The 19872-nt window shown below is 45.2% G+C and overlaps 1 protein-coding gene across 2 annotated transcripts in view; it reads left to right on the forward strand.

The window, feature by feature from the left end:
• Positions 1 to 19872, forward strand: part of asap2a (ArfGAP with SH3 domain, ankyrin repeat and PH domain 2a) — a 63877-nt gene that overhangs the window by 35879 nt on the left and 8126 nt on the right. The window contains exons 5-21 of one of the 2 annotated variants that reach the window (XM_064330400.1): positions 4186 to 4235; positions 6487 to 6616; positions 6918 to 7003; positions 7088 to 7163; positions 7702 to 7788; positions 8980 to 9083; positions 9311 to 9380; positions 10827 to 10914; positions 12318 to 12366; positions 13110 to 13276; positions 14657 to 14790; positions 16398 to 16492; positions 16843 to 17032; positions 17536 to 17621; positions 17849 to 17964; positions 19403 to 19470; positions 19628 to 19735. In XM_064330400.1, the coding sequence (XP_064186470.1) occupies positions 4186 to 4235; positions 6487 to 6616; positions 6918 to 7003; positions 7088 to 7163; positions 7702 to 7788; positions 8980 to 9083; positions 9311 to 9380; positions 10827 to 10914; positions 12318 to 12366; positions 13110 to 13276; positions 14657 to 14790; positions 16398 to 16492; positions 16843 to 17032; positions 17536 to 17621; positions 17849 to 17964; positions 19403 to 19470; positions 19628 to 19735 (1704 nt within the window). Of the gene's footprint in view, positions 1 to 4185; positions 4236 to 6486; positions 6617 to 6917; positions 7004 to 7087; positions 7164 to 7701; positions 7789 to 8972; positions 9084 to 9310; positions 9381 to 10826; positions 10915 to 12317; positions 12367 to 13109; positions 13277 to 14656; positions 14791 to 16397; positions 16493 to 16842; positions 17033 to 17535; positions 17622 to 17848; positions 17965 to 19402; positions 19471 to 19627; positions 19736 to 19872 lie in introns of both variants that reach the window. The other variant, XM_064330390.1, reaches the window with a different exon arrangement.

The raw sequence follows: 19872 nt of genomic DNA on the forward strand, positions 1-19872 counted from the left end.
AAATGGAGCTAAATGCATGCATATGTCAAGACTTTGAAGGTGTGGGATATCATGTTCCACTCATTTATTGGTATAAAAGGGCTACAGGGATGGAATGAGTGACTGCAGGCTGTAATGAAGTTACAGATTTTAATAGATATTTGAGCAGCTCAAGTGCTTATTATCGTAACTGCCAAGCAACACTGTGGAATATAAGAGGCTCTATTCTATGGCAAAGAATCACAGATTTTTTTCAAATATGTATGAAGCAGGCTGTAATTAGCATCAGAAAATACTGGCTAATTGCTATATTGTCCTCTGCACATCCTGACTAATCGCTACATTATCATCTGCCACTCCAGACTAATCGCTACATTGTCACCTGCACATCCAGGCTAATTGCTACATTGTCACGTGCACATACAGGCTAATCGCTACATTGTCACATGCACATCCAGACTAATCGCTACATTGTCACCTGCACACCAACTAATCGTAAGCTCTATCCTCTGCAAATCACAGATCAAATGCTAGCACTGTCATTGCATCAGATCCAGCTAATCGCTACATTGTCCTCTGCACATCCAGACTAATCGCTACACTGTCCTCTGCACATCCAGGCTAATCGCTACATTGTCACTGCACATCCAGGCTAATCGCTACATTGTCACATGCACATCCAGACTAATTGCTACACTGTCCTCTGCACATCCAGACTAATCGCTACACTGTCCTCTGCACATCCAGACTAATCGCTACACTGTCCTCTGCACATCCAGACTAATCGCTACACTGTCCTCTGCACATCCTGACTAATCACTACATTATCATCTGCCAATCCAGACTAATCACTACATTGTCCTCTGCACATCCATACTAATTGCAACATTGTCCTCTGCACCTGCAGACTAAACGCTACATTGTCCTCTGCACAGCCTGGCTAATTGCTACATCATCATCTGCACACCCTGCATAATTGCTACTTCATCTGTGCTTCCTGGTTTATTATTTTCTGCAAATATGTTGTATGAGAATTCTTTCTCTTATGTACACAGCACACTGTTCTGCACACAACATCAATTTACTGCCTGATTCCATTAATGGGATATGAAGTCATCCGAATAATACTTTGAGAGTTGCCTGAGAATTTAATTTACAACCTTCCGTAAAGCTTAGAGAGCAAGCGTTCTCATCGTTATCCTCCAACCCCAGTATTAACGGTGACCTCTAACAAGGTGATGTCAGTTTTTCAGAATGGGGAATATGAGATTTGATTGGTCAGGAAGAATGTGGCTTTATACATAGGCTGACTGTGGAGCAAGATGTGTTGCCCTGGCAACAAGCTGTAGTTGGTTCAGAGTTTACCTAAAAGCATTCATTTTTCATTAATCCCACTTCCTGACCTGCATATTAGGAGGACACAGAGAGAGCAGTGTGAGCAATAGCCAATCATTTGCCATGGGGGACGCTTTCTGTGTCAGGAAACTACCTCTGACCTGGTTTGTGTCCGTTAGTCAATTATTTAGCACATTATGTATTTTCCTACCGAGTGTTTATGGGTTTTCCATTTTATGCATCTATCCAGCAGGATATTCACTGAAGCCACTTATGCCGCGCTTAATGGTACAACAACCGTGTCCCAGCTAGGATTCATACAGTCAGCCTTCTGGATGCAAGTTCCATGTAATTCATGCACTACTGCTCCTCTGTGTTGCCATGTTTGCTTTGGAAGCTGTCTTTTTCGGGGTTTAATCACCTAGAATAGCTCACCCATCACTTAGACTTGGCAGAGGTTACTGGTGAGAAAGCGAGGCTTGATGAACCAATGAATGGGTGGAGCAATCCACATGCTGCCAGTCACTGATGTATCGGCTGCTTAGAAGACTTCTCTCTCCATGGCTAGATGAGGTTGATTGAAGTCTGAGTCACTCATAACACGCGATGGCTCCACCCATTCTGGTGATTTCAAAGTCTTGTGCTACCATCAGTAGTAATGGCTGGAAACAACTGGAGTGCAGCTAGGACAGCACATTTACCCCCTCTTCAAGTGAAATTCAAGTCTGTCCCATTAGTGTAGATGAGATTGACATTGAGTGAGACGATGGAGAGGGGGTGGGAAGGAAGGTGGGAAGGAAAGAGTGTGTGGAGGTGGGTGGAGAGAGAAAGGGGGATGGTAAAGGAGGGAAAGAGGGAGGGAGAGGTGCAGTGTACAGTGTTGATGTCTCTCGGCGGTGAATGAGTGGACTGTGTGTGAACCCCGCTTGGACGAGCTCCAGCTTTTCTCTCTGAGCTGACCTGGCACTTCCTCCTGCAGTAACAGGACCAGTTACTGCTACACACTGCCACGCCCTTTCTCCCTAATCTCCATCTTTCTCTACCTCTGCCTTTCAGATGAACTCAAAATTTAAAAGCAAAATTCTGTTTATTAGCATGACATATTTTGATGAAATTGTTAAAGCTTTACAAAAAGTAAAAGTATATATAATTACATATATTTTATAGTGTTTTGAGTAAACTCTCAATGAAATCAATGTTTTAATTAAAAAATACAGTAAATAGAAATGCAGTTCGGCATGTGGCTAAATGGTAACATTCAGCGGTTGGCCACATTTCTCCATCAGCAACTGTCTGCTTTTTATTTCGCTTCATTATTAATACCTCCAGGGCATTTACGGGACATTAAATAAGCACGCTAAGGCCCGCCCCTTTCTCCGGGACTTCCGTGCGGTTTGTAAGTGGTGTTATTTTAACGTGACTGACAAGGCAGCGCTAAAACCGTAACTCGTGATGTACGTTATTATATTTGGGTCCGTAGAGAGCAGCATCTGAATCACACAGATGGTTTGGCTTGTTAATGTTTCCCGCTTGTTTTTTTCTTAATGACAGAGTAATTGTTGGCATGGTGGTGGAAACAAACGATGCGTAATGTCACAACAAACTGACCAGCTGTTGCATGCCTTGGTCTTCATGGAAAATCAATTTGTATATTTATGAGGTCATTCTTTCTGGTTCAGGTACTCATTAGAGAGTTTATTCAGGTGTACAGTCTTTGTCTCAGTATTTTTTTCCTCAGATGCTTAAAGTAGACACTGAATTTCCTGGCCAGGGCATGCTAATATTTGAACAAGGAAGATTCTGAACTGTTCACTGTGAATCACCCTCAGATCCATGGTCTTGGCTGTACACATGCAAATTGCATCATGTAATGTCCTCTGTGTCTACAGTAATAAGTGGAGCTTTGGATCCAGATGCAGGGACCCCCCCCACCCCCGCCCCAGCCCCCCACTGCCTTAACCCAGTGAATGTTTGTGCTGCAGCGATGTCCCTTCTGGCCATCCAGCCGGAGTCAGAACTGCTGTGAGGGGTTCTTTCTGAACGCAGGCTGTTTATTAACTATTGACAGGACTGCAGGACTACAGACACTGACTTTGTTGTTTGTGTGTTTAACTTGTGACGGGTTGTGACGGTGCTGGACTGGGTTGCTTTCCAAGACTTGTCAAACTGCCTGGGGTTTGTTTTACCATCACTAAAAATGAAGGGGCACGTGACCACTAAATAAACATGACCACCATTTTCAATATCTAAGCTCTTCTTTGGCCTACTGGTATGCTTTCTGTTGAGTATCCGGTTTTAAGTTTTAAGTCTTAAAATACTTCAGTGGTCTCTTATTTATTGCGTAACCCGGAAAGCTATTCCATGTAGTGAAAGAAGTACTTCAAATCAGCCTGAAATGTACTTCTAACTCTATGTCTTCTATATTCTACCTTTAATTCATTTAAAATGTTGAAAATCTGTCAAAACCCCCCCTTTTGCTGAGCTTAAGTCTCAAATCGTTCCTTTTAACTTCTAAATTTCATACCTGATATCATTTTAGTTCTCTTTTTCTGTACTTCCTAAAAGCATCTATTTCTTTCATATAATATGGCATCCAGAGCTAGACAAAATCCCTGAATCTGACAAAGTCATTGTGTAACATTAATCTAAACTCCTTTGGTTTATTTTTATGTCCCAGCATCTTTTTAGCCTTTGTTAGTTTTGATACAATGTCTATTTCCTGATAGGGTTGAGTGAACTATTAAACTGAGGTCTAAGTCCTACTCAACCAATGTTTGCCAGTACTCTGGCCATCAATTGCCCTCTAATGGTTCTTTAATCTCATTAACATTGCTGCATACTGACCGCATATCTCTTATCTCATCCTCACAGGATCTGAAAAAGCCGTTTGATAAGGCCTGGAAAGATTACGAGACAAAAGTGTAAGTAATCACTTTATTGTCCTTTATTATAATCGCTGCATTGTGTGTGTCAAAATATTAAAAAATGGTTCACTTCTGTTTTTATTGTATGAAATGTTATGTTTATCTCCATAGCAACCAGCCTTGTTCCCTGTATAAGTCACCTGTATACATCAGTGCTAGATTCAGTTCAAAATTAATTCTTTTTCTTTAATATTTATGTTTTGCTTAATTCTTCATGCCCATTTAAAATAATTACATTTAGGGCCCAGCTGAGCATTAGAGATGGGCGAGTGATGGTTTTGTGAAACCTTAAATGGGTGAAACTATCTGGTATGAAACTGGATCCTCTCTGCTGAACCAATCAGTGTTTTTCTGTGGACAGCTGAATCTTTTGATTGGTTTGACACACCAGTCAGTGATTAACAGTGACCACCCCTTCTTGAAGCCTCAGCTGCCCATTACTGCCTGATTGTCACTTAATGTACTCAGAGAAAGAAAGGGGTTATTTTATTAGGAATGTTTGATTTATGTTTTGAAAACTTTGAGAGTATATTGAGTCTCCTTCCCTGATATAATTATCAATGTGTGATTTGATTTGGTCGCTATTGAACTTTATGAGCTGGCAAAGTGCCTGGGCTTCTCTGAGAAGTGCACTAGAATCAGGTATACAGGTATAAATAGATGACATTGCCTGAGCATTAGACACTTCAGTTTTCTCAGTCTGTGCCTTCGTCCGCCTTTAATTATTACCCTCGTAACTGAGAGAGCGATGCTTCATTAACCATAGAGTGGGGTTCATAGATCAGACCTTGTGCTGTCAATCACTTCACTGGGCTCATGAACAAACCGAAAGATGCTGCCCTCTGTGGCGAAACACTATGATTGGTTCAAATGAGTGTGTCACTGAAAACAGAAGAATGTAACACTTATTTCAGCAATCATGACACCTCACTCTCCCATCTATATTAAATTCTGCACCTGTTTTTTTCTTCAAATACAAGGAGGCATTGCAGGTGATGATCTGCTACAGTTACCATTTTGTGCAATTACAGTCATTGTGGTTTTATCGCATGCAGTGATGTGTGAAATTTTATAGCCTTTTTATATATATTTTACAAGCTGCAAAGGACATTCCTTACTGAAAGGGTAATTCTTTTTCTTTTAAAAAAAGCTGACGCGGTTGTACGGGCAACCCGCGTTTCTGTGGTTCCTGATAGGCCTGCCGTCCGCCGGGTCCCGCCCCGTTTCTTAGGTTTGCCGGTGGAGAGCCGGCGGTCGCTCGCCCGTTGCCTTTTCGTGACGAGTCATTTGGTATTCACAGACAGAGAGAGACGAAGCACTGCTTTACCTCAGACGCCTCCCCGGCCCCGGCCGCGCTAAACTGGTTAGCGAGCGCTCGGCCGCCGCCGCCGCTGCTTTAGCTCCATTTGGTCCCTGTCTGTCGGCTGGCATGGGCTTAGCGTCGAGCGGCGCTAACGGCGCGCAGATGTCCGCTAATAATCGCGGTGCCCCTGTGTCGCCGGGGGACGGCCTCTGTAAATGACGGAATGACTTGCCGGAGGGGGGGGAATATTCGCTCGATGTGCGTCCGCGGGACCTGCGTCCCAAATCCTTTTTAATCGAAGCGGTGTGGCAGAGCGCCCCCCCCCCCCACCCCTCCTTCGTTGAATGTGACGCCGCGAGTCGTGCGAAGCCCCCCCTGGGAACGCAGCGCTTGGCCGGAGCTTTGGTTGCCCGTGTTTTTTTGGGAATGGCCCTGGACGCTTCGTGCGTCTCGATTAAAATCAGAAGGGCTCCTGCAGAAGCCCGGAGGCCGGGGCTGCAGGAACCTGGAGCTTGGTTTTAATGAACCGCCTCACACTGGGTTTACTGTGGCGAACCGCATGAGGGTGTGCAGCTGTGCAGTGGTCCTTCTTGGGTGGGGGTGGGGGATCGGGGTGGGGGATCGGGGGGGGGGGGGGTCAGACGGGTGGTGTTGTGCCCTTGCAGGGTATATCAGCCCCTGTAGCATATGGAAAAGAATGCTCCCTGCTGCATGGTTTGGTGCCTGTGTTTTGTGTGTGTGTGGGAGTGTGTGCGTGTGTGTCTGTGTGCATGTGTATGTGTGTGTCTGTGTGTGTGTGTGTGCATGTGTATGTGTGTGTGTGTGTGTGTGTGTATAAGTGTGTGTGCGCGTGTGTGTGTGTGCGCGCTTGTGTGTGCATGTGTGTGTGCACATGTGCGGGTGTTCCAGAGCCCACTTTAACCTCCTGTGCCCTCTAACCCGCAGCACTAAGATCGAGAAGGAGAAGAAGGAGCACGCTCGGCAGCATGGGATGATCCGCACGGAGATCAGCGGGGCTGAAATTGCCGAGGAGATGGAGAAGGAGAGGCGGTTCTTCCAGCTTCAGATGTGCGAGGTCAGAGTTCAGAGGTCACTGAGCACCAGCTTGCCGGGGTTGCCAGATTTCATCACCGCTGCATTCACAGTATTCTAGAGTTGCCAGCTCTATAATAGTATTTCCAAAAGTGCATCATGCTTGACTTTTTTTATGGATGTTTGTCTGGTGTTTGTATAATTAGAATTGTGATTAAGATAAGGATAATCAGCAAAACCTATTATGTATATCAATCAGGTAGCAGAAGTAACAGTAAGAATATCCTTGCTTGTGCAACATGGTAGATTTTCATTGTGGGGAATTTTTTTTTTTTTTTTTGCAGTACCTCCTCAAAGTGAACGAAATCAAAGTGAAGAAGGGTGTGGACCTGCTGCAGAACCTCATCAAGTACTTCCACGCTCAGTGCAAGTAGGTCTTCAGATCCCGCTTAAGTGTGTCAGGTGTACTCTGCAAACTTCCGGTATAGAAACGTGATTTCTCTCGTGTCCTTAGCTTCTTCCAGGACGGGCTGAAGGCTGTGGACAACCTCAAGCCCTCAATAGAGAAACTGGCCACAGACTTGCATACGGTGAGACACAGCTCTGTTTGTTCAGCATTATTTGATCCCATCATATGTGGACATTTTCTTCCCCCGTACACTGTCTGTCTTAACAAGTGTTTTAGTCATGTAATGAGACTTAACATCGTTCATTTCTTTCAAATAGAACATTTTAACTTGTTTTAAGTTATTTTTTGCTTGACAAGTGAAATTGTCTCTCCCCATTGGCAAATCTCACCCTTTTGGCAGTGTTTTTGCCTTATTAAGCCAAAAAGTAATAGAAATAAGATTTTAAGTCTAAATATGAGACTAAAGTGCTTGTTAAGATTGACTTATTTTTTGGTTTTTGATACGTTATGTGCACAATAGTGTGCATAATTATAAAGCGTATTTACTCAGGCCCTGTAAGCAAGTGTGTGTGTTTAAAAGGCTAGAGCCCCAAACTCTCCACCCCACCCTCGCCTTGGGGGCCTCTGGAACATGCAGAACCGCCATTTTTGGTGTGTGTCTTGGTGAGCGGGATGTAGAAACCTGCCCCCTGCTCACTCAGCCCCCCCCCCCTCCCCAGATAAAGCAGGCTCAGGACGAGGAGAGGAAGCAGCTGACCCAGCTGCGAGACGTCCTGAAATCAGCACTGCAGGTGGAGCAGAAAGAGGTAAGAACTGGTCCAGTCAATCAATCTGTCAATCAGTCGGCCAACCAATCAATAATCACTCCTTTAATCCTTGCAGCTCATCAGTCAGTTGACCAGTAATGAACCTGGTACCATTTTGTTTACTACACCTAGAAACTGTAGTCTTATTCCCTCCCCTACTCACTCGCTCACTCGCTCACTCATTCACTCACTCAGTCAGTCACACACATGCTCTTGTTTTCCTATAATTCTTCAACCAGCATGTCACCCTTTTGTTTAGGCTGTAATAATGTTATTTTAGAGCTGTCAGAGAGGAGGACACCCATTTTACTGCGGTATAAGAACCTGCAGGCTAGTCTTTGTGCTCAGTGTCCTTATCATAAATGACACACTTGAGCAAGTGTTACATTAGTCTCTTGTGAGTTTAGTAGTCCCTTAGAAATTTATGAAGTCGTTTCACGACCATAAAGAGAATAGCGCTTTTTCAATTTGACACAGGATATTAAAGACGCATTATTCCAGTGTAAACTACCTTGCAGATAGAGTGAGCGGGAGGGATGTTGGGTCCTGAATTACTGCGTTGTTGTGTAAGAGTGTCTGTTCTGTGCGCCGCAGTTGAAGGTTCTCTGTCTGAACGCTGATCTCTCTTTCCTTCACTGCCTCCTGCGAACCAAGTCTAGGAGAGTAAGTGTGATGTGTGTGTGTGTGTGTGAGTCCGTCCGTCCCCGGCTGTGTCCCTGCGTGCCTATGATTTACCGCCTTCTGTTCCCTGTCTGTTGTGAGCAATGTCATTCACTGAGGATAACGACTTCATTCAATAATTTTAATGTCATTCCCCGAGGAAAACACTATTCCTGACTTTGACTGTAATTCTTAGAGGGTAATGGCCTTGACTCTGATTGTTATGCTCAGATGATGACATGATTCATGACTTTGACTTTTATTCAGTGAGAAAAACACCATTGTAATTTATCACGCTATTGTCTGGTTTTATATTGTCTTGTAAAAAAACAGGTGGAAACCTGATTTTTATTCTCCCCTGCATGCTCACACTGCTGTCTCATGCATGAAATTACGTGTGTAGGACATGCACTCTAATGCCAAATGCTTTCACTCTGAGAGAGAGAGAGAGAGAGAGAGAGAGGGAGGGAGGCAAAAGAGAGAGAGAATGAGGCTGTACTTATCTGTCTGTGTCTGCTACTATTGTTGAAGGATTCCCAGGTGCGGCAGAGCGCCACCTACAGCCTGCATCAACCCCAGGGCAACAAAGAGCACGGCACCGAACGCAGCGGCAACCTGTACAAGAAGAGTGACGGGTGAGAGAGTGCACACACACACACACCCCCCTCTGTGTTTCTCCCTCTCCCTCTCTCTCTGTCTCTCTCTCCCCCTCTCTCTCTCTCTCTCTCTGTCTTTCTCTCTCTCTCTTCTCTCTCTCTCTCTCTCTCTCTCTCTCTCTCTCTCTCATGTAGACACACGCATGCATGTATGTGTGTGCGTAAACAGTATTCTGAATACTGTGTTAAACGATGTGTGTCTACAGGCTCAGGAAGGTGTGGCAGAAGAGGAAGTGTTCGGTGAAGAACGGATACCTGACTATCTCTCACGGAACGGTGAGACATGGTTGCCCCTCAGGCGTCTGTTAGTGGCTACACACGCCTAGAGTACACACACACACACACACACACTTGCTCGCACTCACTCACACTCACACATTTGCATACTCTCGCTCACTACATGAATGTGTGTGAACTCTTCCCCAATTTACATAAACACCGCCTCATTGGCGGTTCTGTCATGCCCTTGTTAAACTAACAGCAGGCAGCCAGCCTGTTGGAACTCAGAACCAAGCTGTCCGAGGTTCGTTCCAGACAGAAGCCCTCTGTTAAATTTGTTTCCATGTTACTCTTTAGGGAAATGTGCTGCAGTTGAGTCTACCAATGCCCTCAGCCAAGTAACTCCACCTTTTAGTTTGGAATATTATACACCTGTAAAGCTGGAACCAGACTGGTGCATAAAAACACTTTCTTGATGTAGAGGTGGAACCAGGCTGACTCATTATAGCTCTTTTCCACAGTAGAACTGGAACCAGGCTGGCTCATTACAGCTCTTTTCCACTGTAGAACTAGAACCAGGCTGGCTCATTACAGCTCTTTTCCACTGTAGAACTGGAACCAGGCTGGCTCATTATAGCTCTTTTCCACTGTAGAACTGGAACCAGGCTGGCTCATTATAGCTCTTTTCCACTGTAGAACTAGGATGCAGCTGGCTCGTTATACCTAGGCCCCCTTTACTGTGAAGTAAAGCATACAGCAGGCTTTACTTTGTTTAACAGCATATATCTCAGATCTCAGACAGGAGCTGCCTCCCATTTCTACTTCTACTCCACCTCATCAGGACAGCTAGCGTTCGCTTAACTGGGCTACTCTCCAGAAGTCAGGCCAGGTCACCGCACCGATCTTCCCTGAGATCCATTTCTTTCTATTAGCGCAGATATACTCCCCTTCGTTCCCCATTGTCTGAAAGAGAGGGAAACTGAGAACGAGGGGGGGGAGGAGGTAAAGCAATCCCGTCTCCATTTAGGCCTTCTAAAATGCCAGCCTGCCTTTCCCGCCTTACTTAAGAATTGGACAGCAGGCTAATCCTCAGATGAAATCATATTGGCCCCTGGATTTATTGATTAGATTAGAGAGCTGGCATTCAAGAAAAAAAAAAAACGTGCTATAGGAGTAAATGTCTTCCTTCACGTTGTCTTAAGCTTTAAGTGCTGAACAAAGAAACAGTCCTGCAGCTTAAGTGCCGCTAGCATTGACTTTTGCCTTGTCCGTGGCACAGAGGTTGTTTATTGGGGAAAGACTCGGTTGATCTCTGCCTTGCAATTAGGAGGATATGACTATAGTTTAATTGAAACTGACAGGTAATAGTGCAGTGCGTGTGGATAGACTCTTGACGTATCACCCAGGGTCCCTCAGAGCATGGCTCTGTTTTATTAAGGCCTTGTTTGCTCCTGTCTGTCTGGTCACATTATTCACACGCATCTCCGTGCTTCTCTCGCCCAGGCCAACAGACCCCCAGCGAAGCTCAACCTGCTCACCTGTCAGGTGAAGCACAACCCGGAGGAGAAGAAGAGCTTCGACCTGATCTCCCGTACGTTTCGTTCGCCGCGCACTTTTTTTTTCCCTCCTGTTCTTCTCCTCTCCTCAGAAGCCCACCTGGGTCCTGAGAGAAACTCCTCCCTCTGGAGCACGTTTTACAGAATCACTGTTTGGTCTAATTTCACGTAACTAGGGGACTTTGAAAGATGTGTGTTTCTCGCTTTCTCTTCCTCTTTTTCTTTCTGTGAGGAAAAGGATGTTTTGGTCCTATAATAACAATGTTCGGCAGTGTTATGGTTGCCTCTGTTCTTGCACACCTGCAATAGTGAATAAAAAATCTTCAGGCATTAGTTCTAGCAATTTTATAAAATCTCTCTTTCCCTCCATCTCCCACTCCCTCCCTGCCTCTCTGATGGAAATGGTGCAGTTGCACAGAGCACTTACAGCATAAGTGTAAAGCGGTTAAGTAATCATTCAGAGGGAACTTCCAGAGCTGTTATTCTGTTTTCCATCCGGGCAGAATTATTGCTTTCACTCACAGTTAACCGATAGCATTCAAGCAATTGAGAGAGGTAGGCAAGCCAATCGGAGCTCATGAAATGTTCATAGCCGTAGACAAGCTATTCAATCCTGTCCATTTCGTTCAATCAGTACTGAGGCTGTAGCTGAGCTGTTGCAAGGCCCTTATGGTTACAGGATGGCACATACGGTATTTGTACCAGTGGCAAGGCGGTGCATCGAATAAAGGCTAGCTAGGGTGGTGCGTTGGGTAACCTGGCCAACCTGGATGGGAGGTGTTTTTATGATGCAATGATTAAGGAGCTTGATCAGAAGGCTGCAGGTTTAATTGCCTGGTAGGCAGTAGGATAGTAACAATGTTTGTAGCTGACAAAGGGGGTACAACAGCCATTTCTGTAAAATGGTGAAACATATACACATGTAAATACTTAGTAATAAAAGCGGATTGTCAGTATTTTGGCTAATACATCTTTTGATCTCCAATCCAAATGCCTTAAGTATATAGCAAAGAAATTTCACTCTGCCGTTCCCATTCTTTTGGAGGGCACCGTATTTCAAAGCAAGGAGGGTTCATTTAAAAATTTTATGAGAGTCATATTTAAAATGTTAATCTGTTTGAGTTTGTTTTAAAGACGTTCCACGGCTAAATTGATTAAATCGGTGTCCTTTCGCGATTTCACTAACATTTCTTTAACTTTTCACGTGTGGTTTGTTTATTGCAGTCCTGCTCGGTGGCCTTTTATGAAAGAGCCATTCATACTGCCCATGGGGAACGCTCATGTGATTCCTACGCATGAAATTCCTCCTTTCATTGAAAGAGCCATTGCTTTTCTCCGGTCCTCTGGTCTCTGTGAAAGACTCCTCTTTCTCCCGGCTCTCACAGACGGCCAGGGTTCTCACAGGTGTCATAGGTGTGTTCTCTCCTCTCTCGAACAGACGACAGGACGTATCACTTTCAAGCCGAGGACGAGCCGGAGTGTCAAATGTAAGTCAGTATGTCCTCCAGTGGAGACTGTCCCTTTTCCTACTCCTCAAACGCCTCCCTACTCCTGCTCCTCCTCCTCCTCATGCCCCAATACCTGCTCCCTCTGTTTTAACCCCTGCCTAAACTCCAGGACCTGCTCTCTCTGTTTTGAGACATGGGCAACCTGTGAATGTAGTTTTTTATGCTGTGAGTGTTTGATTTGGTGAGTGTGAAGGTGAGCATTAGCGAGAGAGTGAGAGTATGTGTATGAGTGTGTGAGTGAATGTGAGTTTCATAGCGAGAGTATGTGAATGAGTGTGTGAGTGAATGTGAGTTTCAGAGTGAGAGTATGTGTATGAGTGTGTGAGTGATATGTGAGTTTCAGAGTGAGAGTATGTGTATGAGTGTGTGAGTGAATGTGAGTCTCAGATTGAAAGTATGTGTATGAGCGTGTGAGTGAATGTGAGTTTCAGAGTGAGAGTATGTGTATGAGTGTGTGAGTGAATGTGAGTTTCATAGCGAGAGTATGTGTATGAGCGTGTGAGTGAATGTGAGTCTCAGATTGAGAGTATGTGTATGAGCGTGTGAGTGAATGTGAGTCTCAGATTGAGAGTATGTGTATGAGCGTGTGAGTGAATGTGAGTCTCAGATTGAGAGTATATGTTTGACTGTGTGGGTGAACGTGAGTTTCCTGTTGTCACGGCGCTGTGCGTTCCCCCTTCCCGCCCCATGTGCTGACCTGTCTGTGACCCCCCCCCCCGCAGATGGATATCCGTGTTACAGAACAGCAAGGAGGAAGCGCTGAACAACGCATTCAAGGGCGACCAGCACGTGGGCGAGAACAACATCGTGCAGGAGCTGACCAAGGCCATCCTGGCCGAGGTGAAGCGCATGAGCGGCAACGACGTGTGCTGTGACTGCGGGGCACCCGGTGAGCTGCAGAGCATGCTGGGAAGCGGGAGAGGCGCTGTGTGGCGCGCACAGGATTTTAATGTGGCACTGCGCTGGAGTGGGGGGGGGGGCGTCGCTGGAGAAGTTTGACTTTCCATTGCCATGACTTTGGCTGGGTTGAGAAATCTGGCTATTTATTTTCCATACACTGGAAATTCCGTGAATTGATATAAGTTTGTGTATCTTTGTGTTTCCGTGTATGTGTGCATGTGTGTGTGTGTGTGTGTGTGTGCGTGTGCGCATACATGGTGCTTGTATCTTTTGGTCTTCACTCAAGTGCTCTTGCTTACCTCAGTCTTCACTCATTTTTTGAATTATGTATCCCATCTTAAAATTATACTTGTGGGGGCTGCTGGTGGCTCATCCTGTTTAAAGCGGCAGTTCACCCAAAAAATGAAAGTATGTTTCCACTTACCCAAAGTACTATCTATCCATCTGCAGTTTCAGTATAGCAGCTTGTTGGCAACTTACTGTAATAAAGCACATACCAGCTTTGAAATTCATGGTTGAGATAATAACGGGTGTAATTTATGTCGAAGATCACAGCATAAATTATACCCAGTAATATCTCAACCGTGAATTTCAAAGCTGTTATGTCCTTTAATAAAGTAATTTACTATATTTAAACTACAACAAATGATTGCATTCCATTAAAGTCACATCATCACACCTCAAGTTTCATACTAGTTTATTTGCGCGAAACTTTGCTGGGATATATACAGTTGGTGTGCTTTGGTAGAAGTAGTTCTCAGTGAAACTGCACAAATTAAGCTTTGTGGTTGAGTAACCATGGTATTATATTTGTAAAGAGTCCTTGCTGTTGAGTTTTTTGAACGTAAAATTTCGGCGCATTGAGTGCCACAAAAATATGGGTCTATAGAGGTCAATTGTATCAAGGTGAACTGCATCTAGAAAACTCAAGCTCAAGCGAAAAAAAAACAAATCTCAGCGAAACTACCAGAGTGGATTGATAGTACTCAGAGTAAGTGGAAACATACTTAAATTTTGTGGGTGCACTGCCACTATAAGACACTTTTCTAGTGCATGTATGAGCCGCATGGTTCAGTAATCTGCACTGTGCCACTGGCGGCTGTGGACAGCTGCCCTGCAGGGTGACATATTGACTCTAGTGATGCCTGGGGATGGGGGGATGAGAGAAAATGGGGAAAGCATACTGTGCCCTTCCACAAATATTTGACTGCAAGATATTTTTAGAAATCCTCAAGTCTAAATCTTTAAACTAATTGGCTGATTTAACTAATTGGACCAATGCAGTTGGCAACCTCTTCACTATTTATCAATTGAAGTCAGTAACTCTTTCCATAACCTCCCCCCCTCCCCTTCCCCCCACACCCCTAAGGTCCCACTTGGCTCTCCACAAACCTAGGAATCCTGACCTGCATCGAATGTTCCGGAATTCACCGTGAGCTGGGCGTGCACTACTCCCGCATACAGTCCCTCACACTGGACGTCCTCGGAACGTCCGAGCTCTTGGTGAGTTCTGCGATTCTCGGTTCACACAGACAGGAAAAACTCACTGGGGAGGCCCGGTTATTTCGTATTCAGAATCCCATTCTATCTGTGCACTGATACATTACAATGCTGGATAACATTATTGTGTTCGTGCCCAAGGGACCATTTTGCTGTAGGTCTCGTTATGGTTTATGAGAAGGTATTAGAAGCTTCAAGCACCACAGCAGTGCATTAATTTTATATTCCAAGGCCTTCATTTATCAAACCTTCTTGTCATCTTAAATGATCAGATTTATCAATATAAAAAGCAGCAGGCAGCAGGCCCTGATAGCATATACCCAAGGGTACACTGAGGTAGGCGAGATCATCTTTAAACCACTGGCAGGTATTTTTAGACAGTCTTCAGAAACTGCAGGATTACCGGACGACTGGAAGCAAGGTAATATAATACCAGTATATAAGAAAGGGGACTGATCCAGGAAGCTACAGGCCTGTCAGTTTAACTTGCATCACATGTAAAATACAGGAATCTACCATTAAAGACAAGTTAGAATTATATCTTGAAAATAAAAAGATCCTTAGGGATTGCCAACATGGTTTCATGTCTTACAAAACTTTTGGCTTTTTTTGAGGAAGCTACAGAGTCTTTTGATGTACCAAGGCTTATGATATTGCATATTTAGATTTCCAAAAAGCATTTTGTAAAATATCATGTGAGAGACTCATCAAAATAGAGGCAGTAGGAATTTCAGGAGGTATTTCAGAGTGGCTATAGGGGGAACACAAAGAGTAGTAGGAGGGATCTTGTCTGAGCAGGGTACTGTGGGACGTGGAGGGGTCTTAAATGGAAATTAGTAAAAAGGTAAATTCTGCACAGACATTAGAAAGTAGTCACTGGTGGTTTTCAAGACCTGGCTTCATACGGTGCTAGATACTATCTAGTTTGTTGGTAAACTGAGCATTAGGTTCACTTTAGTGGTTGGAAATTGGTGAGTATTGTTTGGCTGAATGGCCTATTCTTAACATAACATAACATAAACATAATAAGATAATATTTATGATGGCACTTGACCTGGCATGCACACATTTTATTTGCTGTAGAAATGCATTGATTATGACATTGGTAATTTGAGAGTAAGAGAATAATACATTTATTTGTATTGTATATTTTCGTACAATGATTTGCAGTTCAATGTGCTTTGCAATAAAAATGAACACATGATAAAAAAAGACATGGTAATTACATGAAATAATAAAACAAGAATAAAAGTGGTATTAAAAATGAGTAATGATAAGAGCAAGAAATAAATGCAGCCAAGCAGGTAATGTTCAAATTAAAGTAATTAATAAGGTTTGCTCTCTAATGGGATTGCTTAGGCAGTAGGAAGAACTTATCAGTTATTGTGGTCAGGCACAATGAATATGCAGTGTTTTCATTGAGTGTGCTTGTCTGAGGCTCATTAAACAGCTCAGATTGACTTCCTTAATTAATGTAATTAATGCTCCCCTGCTTTCTATTTTGAGTTGCATCTATAGGTGTATATGTGGTGTCTGCTTTGCACTTATTCCTACACTTTAGAAATAATTAACATTTATAATTAACATTTGTGTGCGTGTGCGTGATCCAGTTGGCTAAGAACGTGGGGAATGCGGGCTTCAACGAGATCATGGAGGCCTGCTTGCCAGCAGAAGACCCAGTAAAGCCCAACCCCACCAGCGACATGTAAGCCACACTGTCTGTCTGCTCCCCCATGGGAATCTTTCATTCCCCTTTTTTACCTTCCCTACTCTGTCTGCTTCGTTCCCCACTGTTCTACCACCCACTGTTCTGCACTGGTAAGGAAGGATGACAGGGAAGGGCTACACTGCATGGAGCCAATTGCATGGTTCCTCTTCGTCACATGACTCCACAGTGTCCTTTGGAAGTATGTTAAGGGCATGCGGGTGTAGCAATGGGGGACGTGTATACATGTACACAGGAGTATTTGTAGGTAATTGTGCCATAACACTGATGTCATACAATAATTGATGTCATAGTCCGATGTCATACACGTTTCTTCTGTGGCATTTCAGGCAGGCGCGGAAGGACTTCATCACAGCCAAGTACACCGAGCGGCGGTTCGCGCGGAAGAAGTGTCCGGACACCGTGTCCAAGCTGCACACGCTCTGCGACGCGGTCAAAGCCCGCGACATCTTCTCCCTCATCCAGGTGTACGCCGAGGGCGTGGACCTGATGGAGCCCATCCCCCTGGCCAATGGACATGTGAGTCCAGCTCCCTCCCCTCCAGCAAAGGGACTAATGCATATATGCAAATAACTTACCCATACAGAATCGCACTATTGTCTAAATCTGGCATACAGCACTATACCATTGGTAAAATCGGCTAGAATTACAGCACTGGTAAAAGTTCTCCCGATTTTACAGTTTTTATAATTCTTTTGTGCTCGACAAAAAACATCTTATTTGGCACTGGAATATAAGTCCTGTCAAGTGTTTCACCCGCATTTCATCATTGACATCATAGCCAAATACTTTGCAGTGAACTATGGGAGCTTGAGGCAAGGAAAACAGAGAAATGGCTTAGTACACTGTGATTCAAGATAAAGTTTAAAAAATATGAACATGATGCCAACACCCCAAGTTGCTCAGTTGACACAGACAAGTACACACAAAATACATTACATACTGGATTTTAAAATTGTAAAGATGTAGAGATAATGAAGTATTTGTGTGTTTGAACCGTGTCGTTGCCCGCTGTTTTACAGGAGCAGGGAGAGACGGCGCTTCACCTGGCTGTCCGGCTGGTGGACCGGACCTCTCTCCACATCGTGGACTTCCTCACCCAGAACAGGCAAGGAACAGCACTCCCTCACACACCCCATCCCTTCAGAACAAAGGATACTGCAATATTTTGGGCTGTATTTAGGCTAGGCGGCCGGCAGGCAGCCTGTGGTATAATTCGGAGAGGCCTGGCTAAAAGGATGTACGGCGTAGCGGGCTAATTCTGTTCCTGTATGGATGAATGCTAAAGCGGCTAACGTGCGGGTTATCCGTGGTGTTTCTTCCGGTGTCCCGCAGTCTGAACCTGGACAGACAGACGGCGAAAGGTAGCGCGGCGCTGCATTACTGCTGCCTGACGGACAACAGCGAGTGTCTGAAACTGCTGCTGAGGGGGAAGGCCTCCATAGAGATCGGTAAGACCCCGCCTGTGCCCTGCTCCCCTTGGCCCACATCCTGCTCTTCCTCTCAATGTAATTATGTAAATTAATTATAATGTATCGGCATGATTTACTGTAGCTTGGGCAGCAGTGTAGTATAATGGGTAAGGAACTGATCTTGTAACCTAAATGTCACAGGTTCGATTCCCCGGACACTGCCGTTGTACCCTTGAGTAACGTACTTAACCTGCATTGCTTCAGTATATATCCAGCTGTATTAATAGCTTATGCTAAATGCCTGGAATGTAGCATCTGCTAAATGCCTGGATAAGAGCATCTGCTAAATGCCTGGAATGTAATGTAATGTTAGGCATTTATTGGATATTTATTGAAGTGGGTCCAGTACACAATACTGGCCCACCTGGGATTCAAACGTTCTAACGTCTGCTAAAGAATCCAGTGCCTTGATCGCTGACCTACACTCCTTAGTGCCTCCATTGTTATAAGCTGTGAAACTGGGGTGTAAGGAAGCTAGTGAAGTAGTGAGGTAGTGAAGTTGCTTCGTTAATTTATTTAATTCAGTTTGTCACACAAGCGGGCTGTTCTCAGGCCACATTCGTTCTTTTATCAAGCTGTAAACAGTCAGTTGCTTAAGGGGTTTCCCCGTAGTCCTGTTAATCAGTGACTCGAGGAGCCAACAGGACAAACAGAGCTGGTAAAAAAAAATCCACCCACCCCCCCACATCTCCTCTCCTGTCCCAGAGTTCCCTGCTTCGGCTCTGCCTCCTCCCTCCACCCCCGTCACCGCTTTCTCACAATCGGACTTTTGTTTTTATTCCGTCTAATTTCCCAGCGATAAGAAAAAGAAGAAACGCAGAGACTCGAAATCAAAACACAGAAAAATATTCTGAAGCTGTGGGAAACCTGCTTTTACGTCTCCTGTGAATCAGGGACGGAGGGAGATGTGTGACGCGCTTCTGCGCTGCAGTAACGCACTCCCACTGTGTTCTCCGGGCCCTGGGCGTCCCAGAGGAAATCAACAGCCCACACTGAGTGCTGCTGCAGCGTGCTCCTTCTGACAGACGGATTTAAGGCTGTATTGGCTTTATTCGGCGCTGACATAAAAGTGCAATGGCCAGAGACTAAACCCTTTGTTAAAGAAGGGAAAAGGGAATGTTTGCTCTTGGAAGGGTCGACTGTCCTTCGACAGGGTAGCCTGTGAGCTGTGTCGATGCTGCCGCTAGTGTGCGTTAAAACCGTTATGCGGGTCAACGCTCGTGCTCAGTGCCGCGATCAGTAATCAGTAGCATTAAAGCCACTTTGAGGCTCGCTGCACGCGCTCAGTAGTCTGCCGTTCGTTCCCCAGGCCCTTACGCTTTTACACATCATTGAAGGCTTCATCGTGCGCCAGACGGACACTGACGCTTCCATCTGGTTCGCCGGCCTCATTTGCATATTTTGTGCGTCTCCGCAGCTAACGAAGCGGGCGAGACGCCGCTGGACATCGCCCGGCGGCTCAAGCACCTGCAGTGCGAGGAACTGGTGAGGGCCGCCGTTCTGGACATCGTGCTGGGGGCGGGAGCAAGGCTGGCGGGAGTGGGGGCGGGCTTTATTAATCAAATGGACCGGAGGTCCAGTGTGTCACGGTCATCAGGTTGTTTGTTTAGCTTTAGCTTTGTCCGCTCCCCCTGATTGACAGCTCAACCAGGCCCTGGCGGGGAAGTTCAACGCCCACGTGCACGTGGAGTACGAGTGGCGCCTGCACCACGAGGACCTGGACGAGAGCGACGAGGACCTGGACGAGAAGGTTGGGGCGTTACGCAGAACACTCCTTGAGAGCAGCGATTCCCCCAGACTGTGGGTCAGGGCCCACCGGTGGGCTGTGAGGGGTGTTGACGAGGGTTGCAGGAAACAGGTGGAAACTATATTGTACTCTTCTCTTTG

This window comes from Anguilla rostrata, chromosome 1 (genome assembly GCF_018555375.3).
Source record: "Anguilla rostrata isolate EN2019 chromosome 1, ASM1855537v3, whole genome shotgun sequence".
Lineage (NCBI taxonomy): Eukaryota > Metazoa > Chordata > Actinopteri > Anguilliformes > Anguillidae > Anguilla > Anguilla rostrata.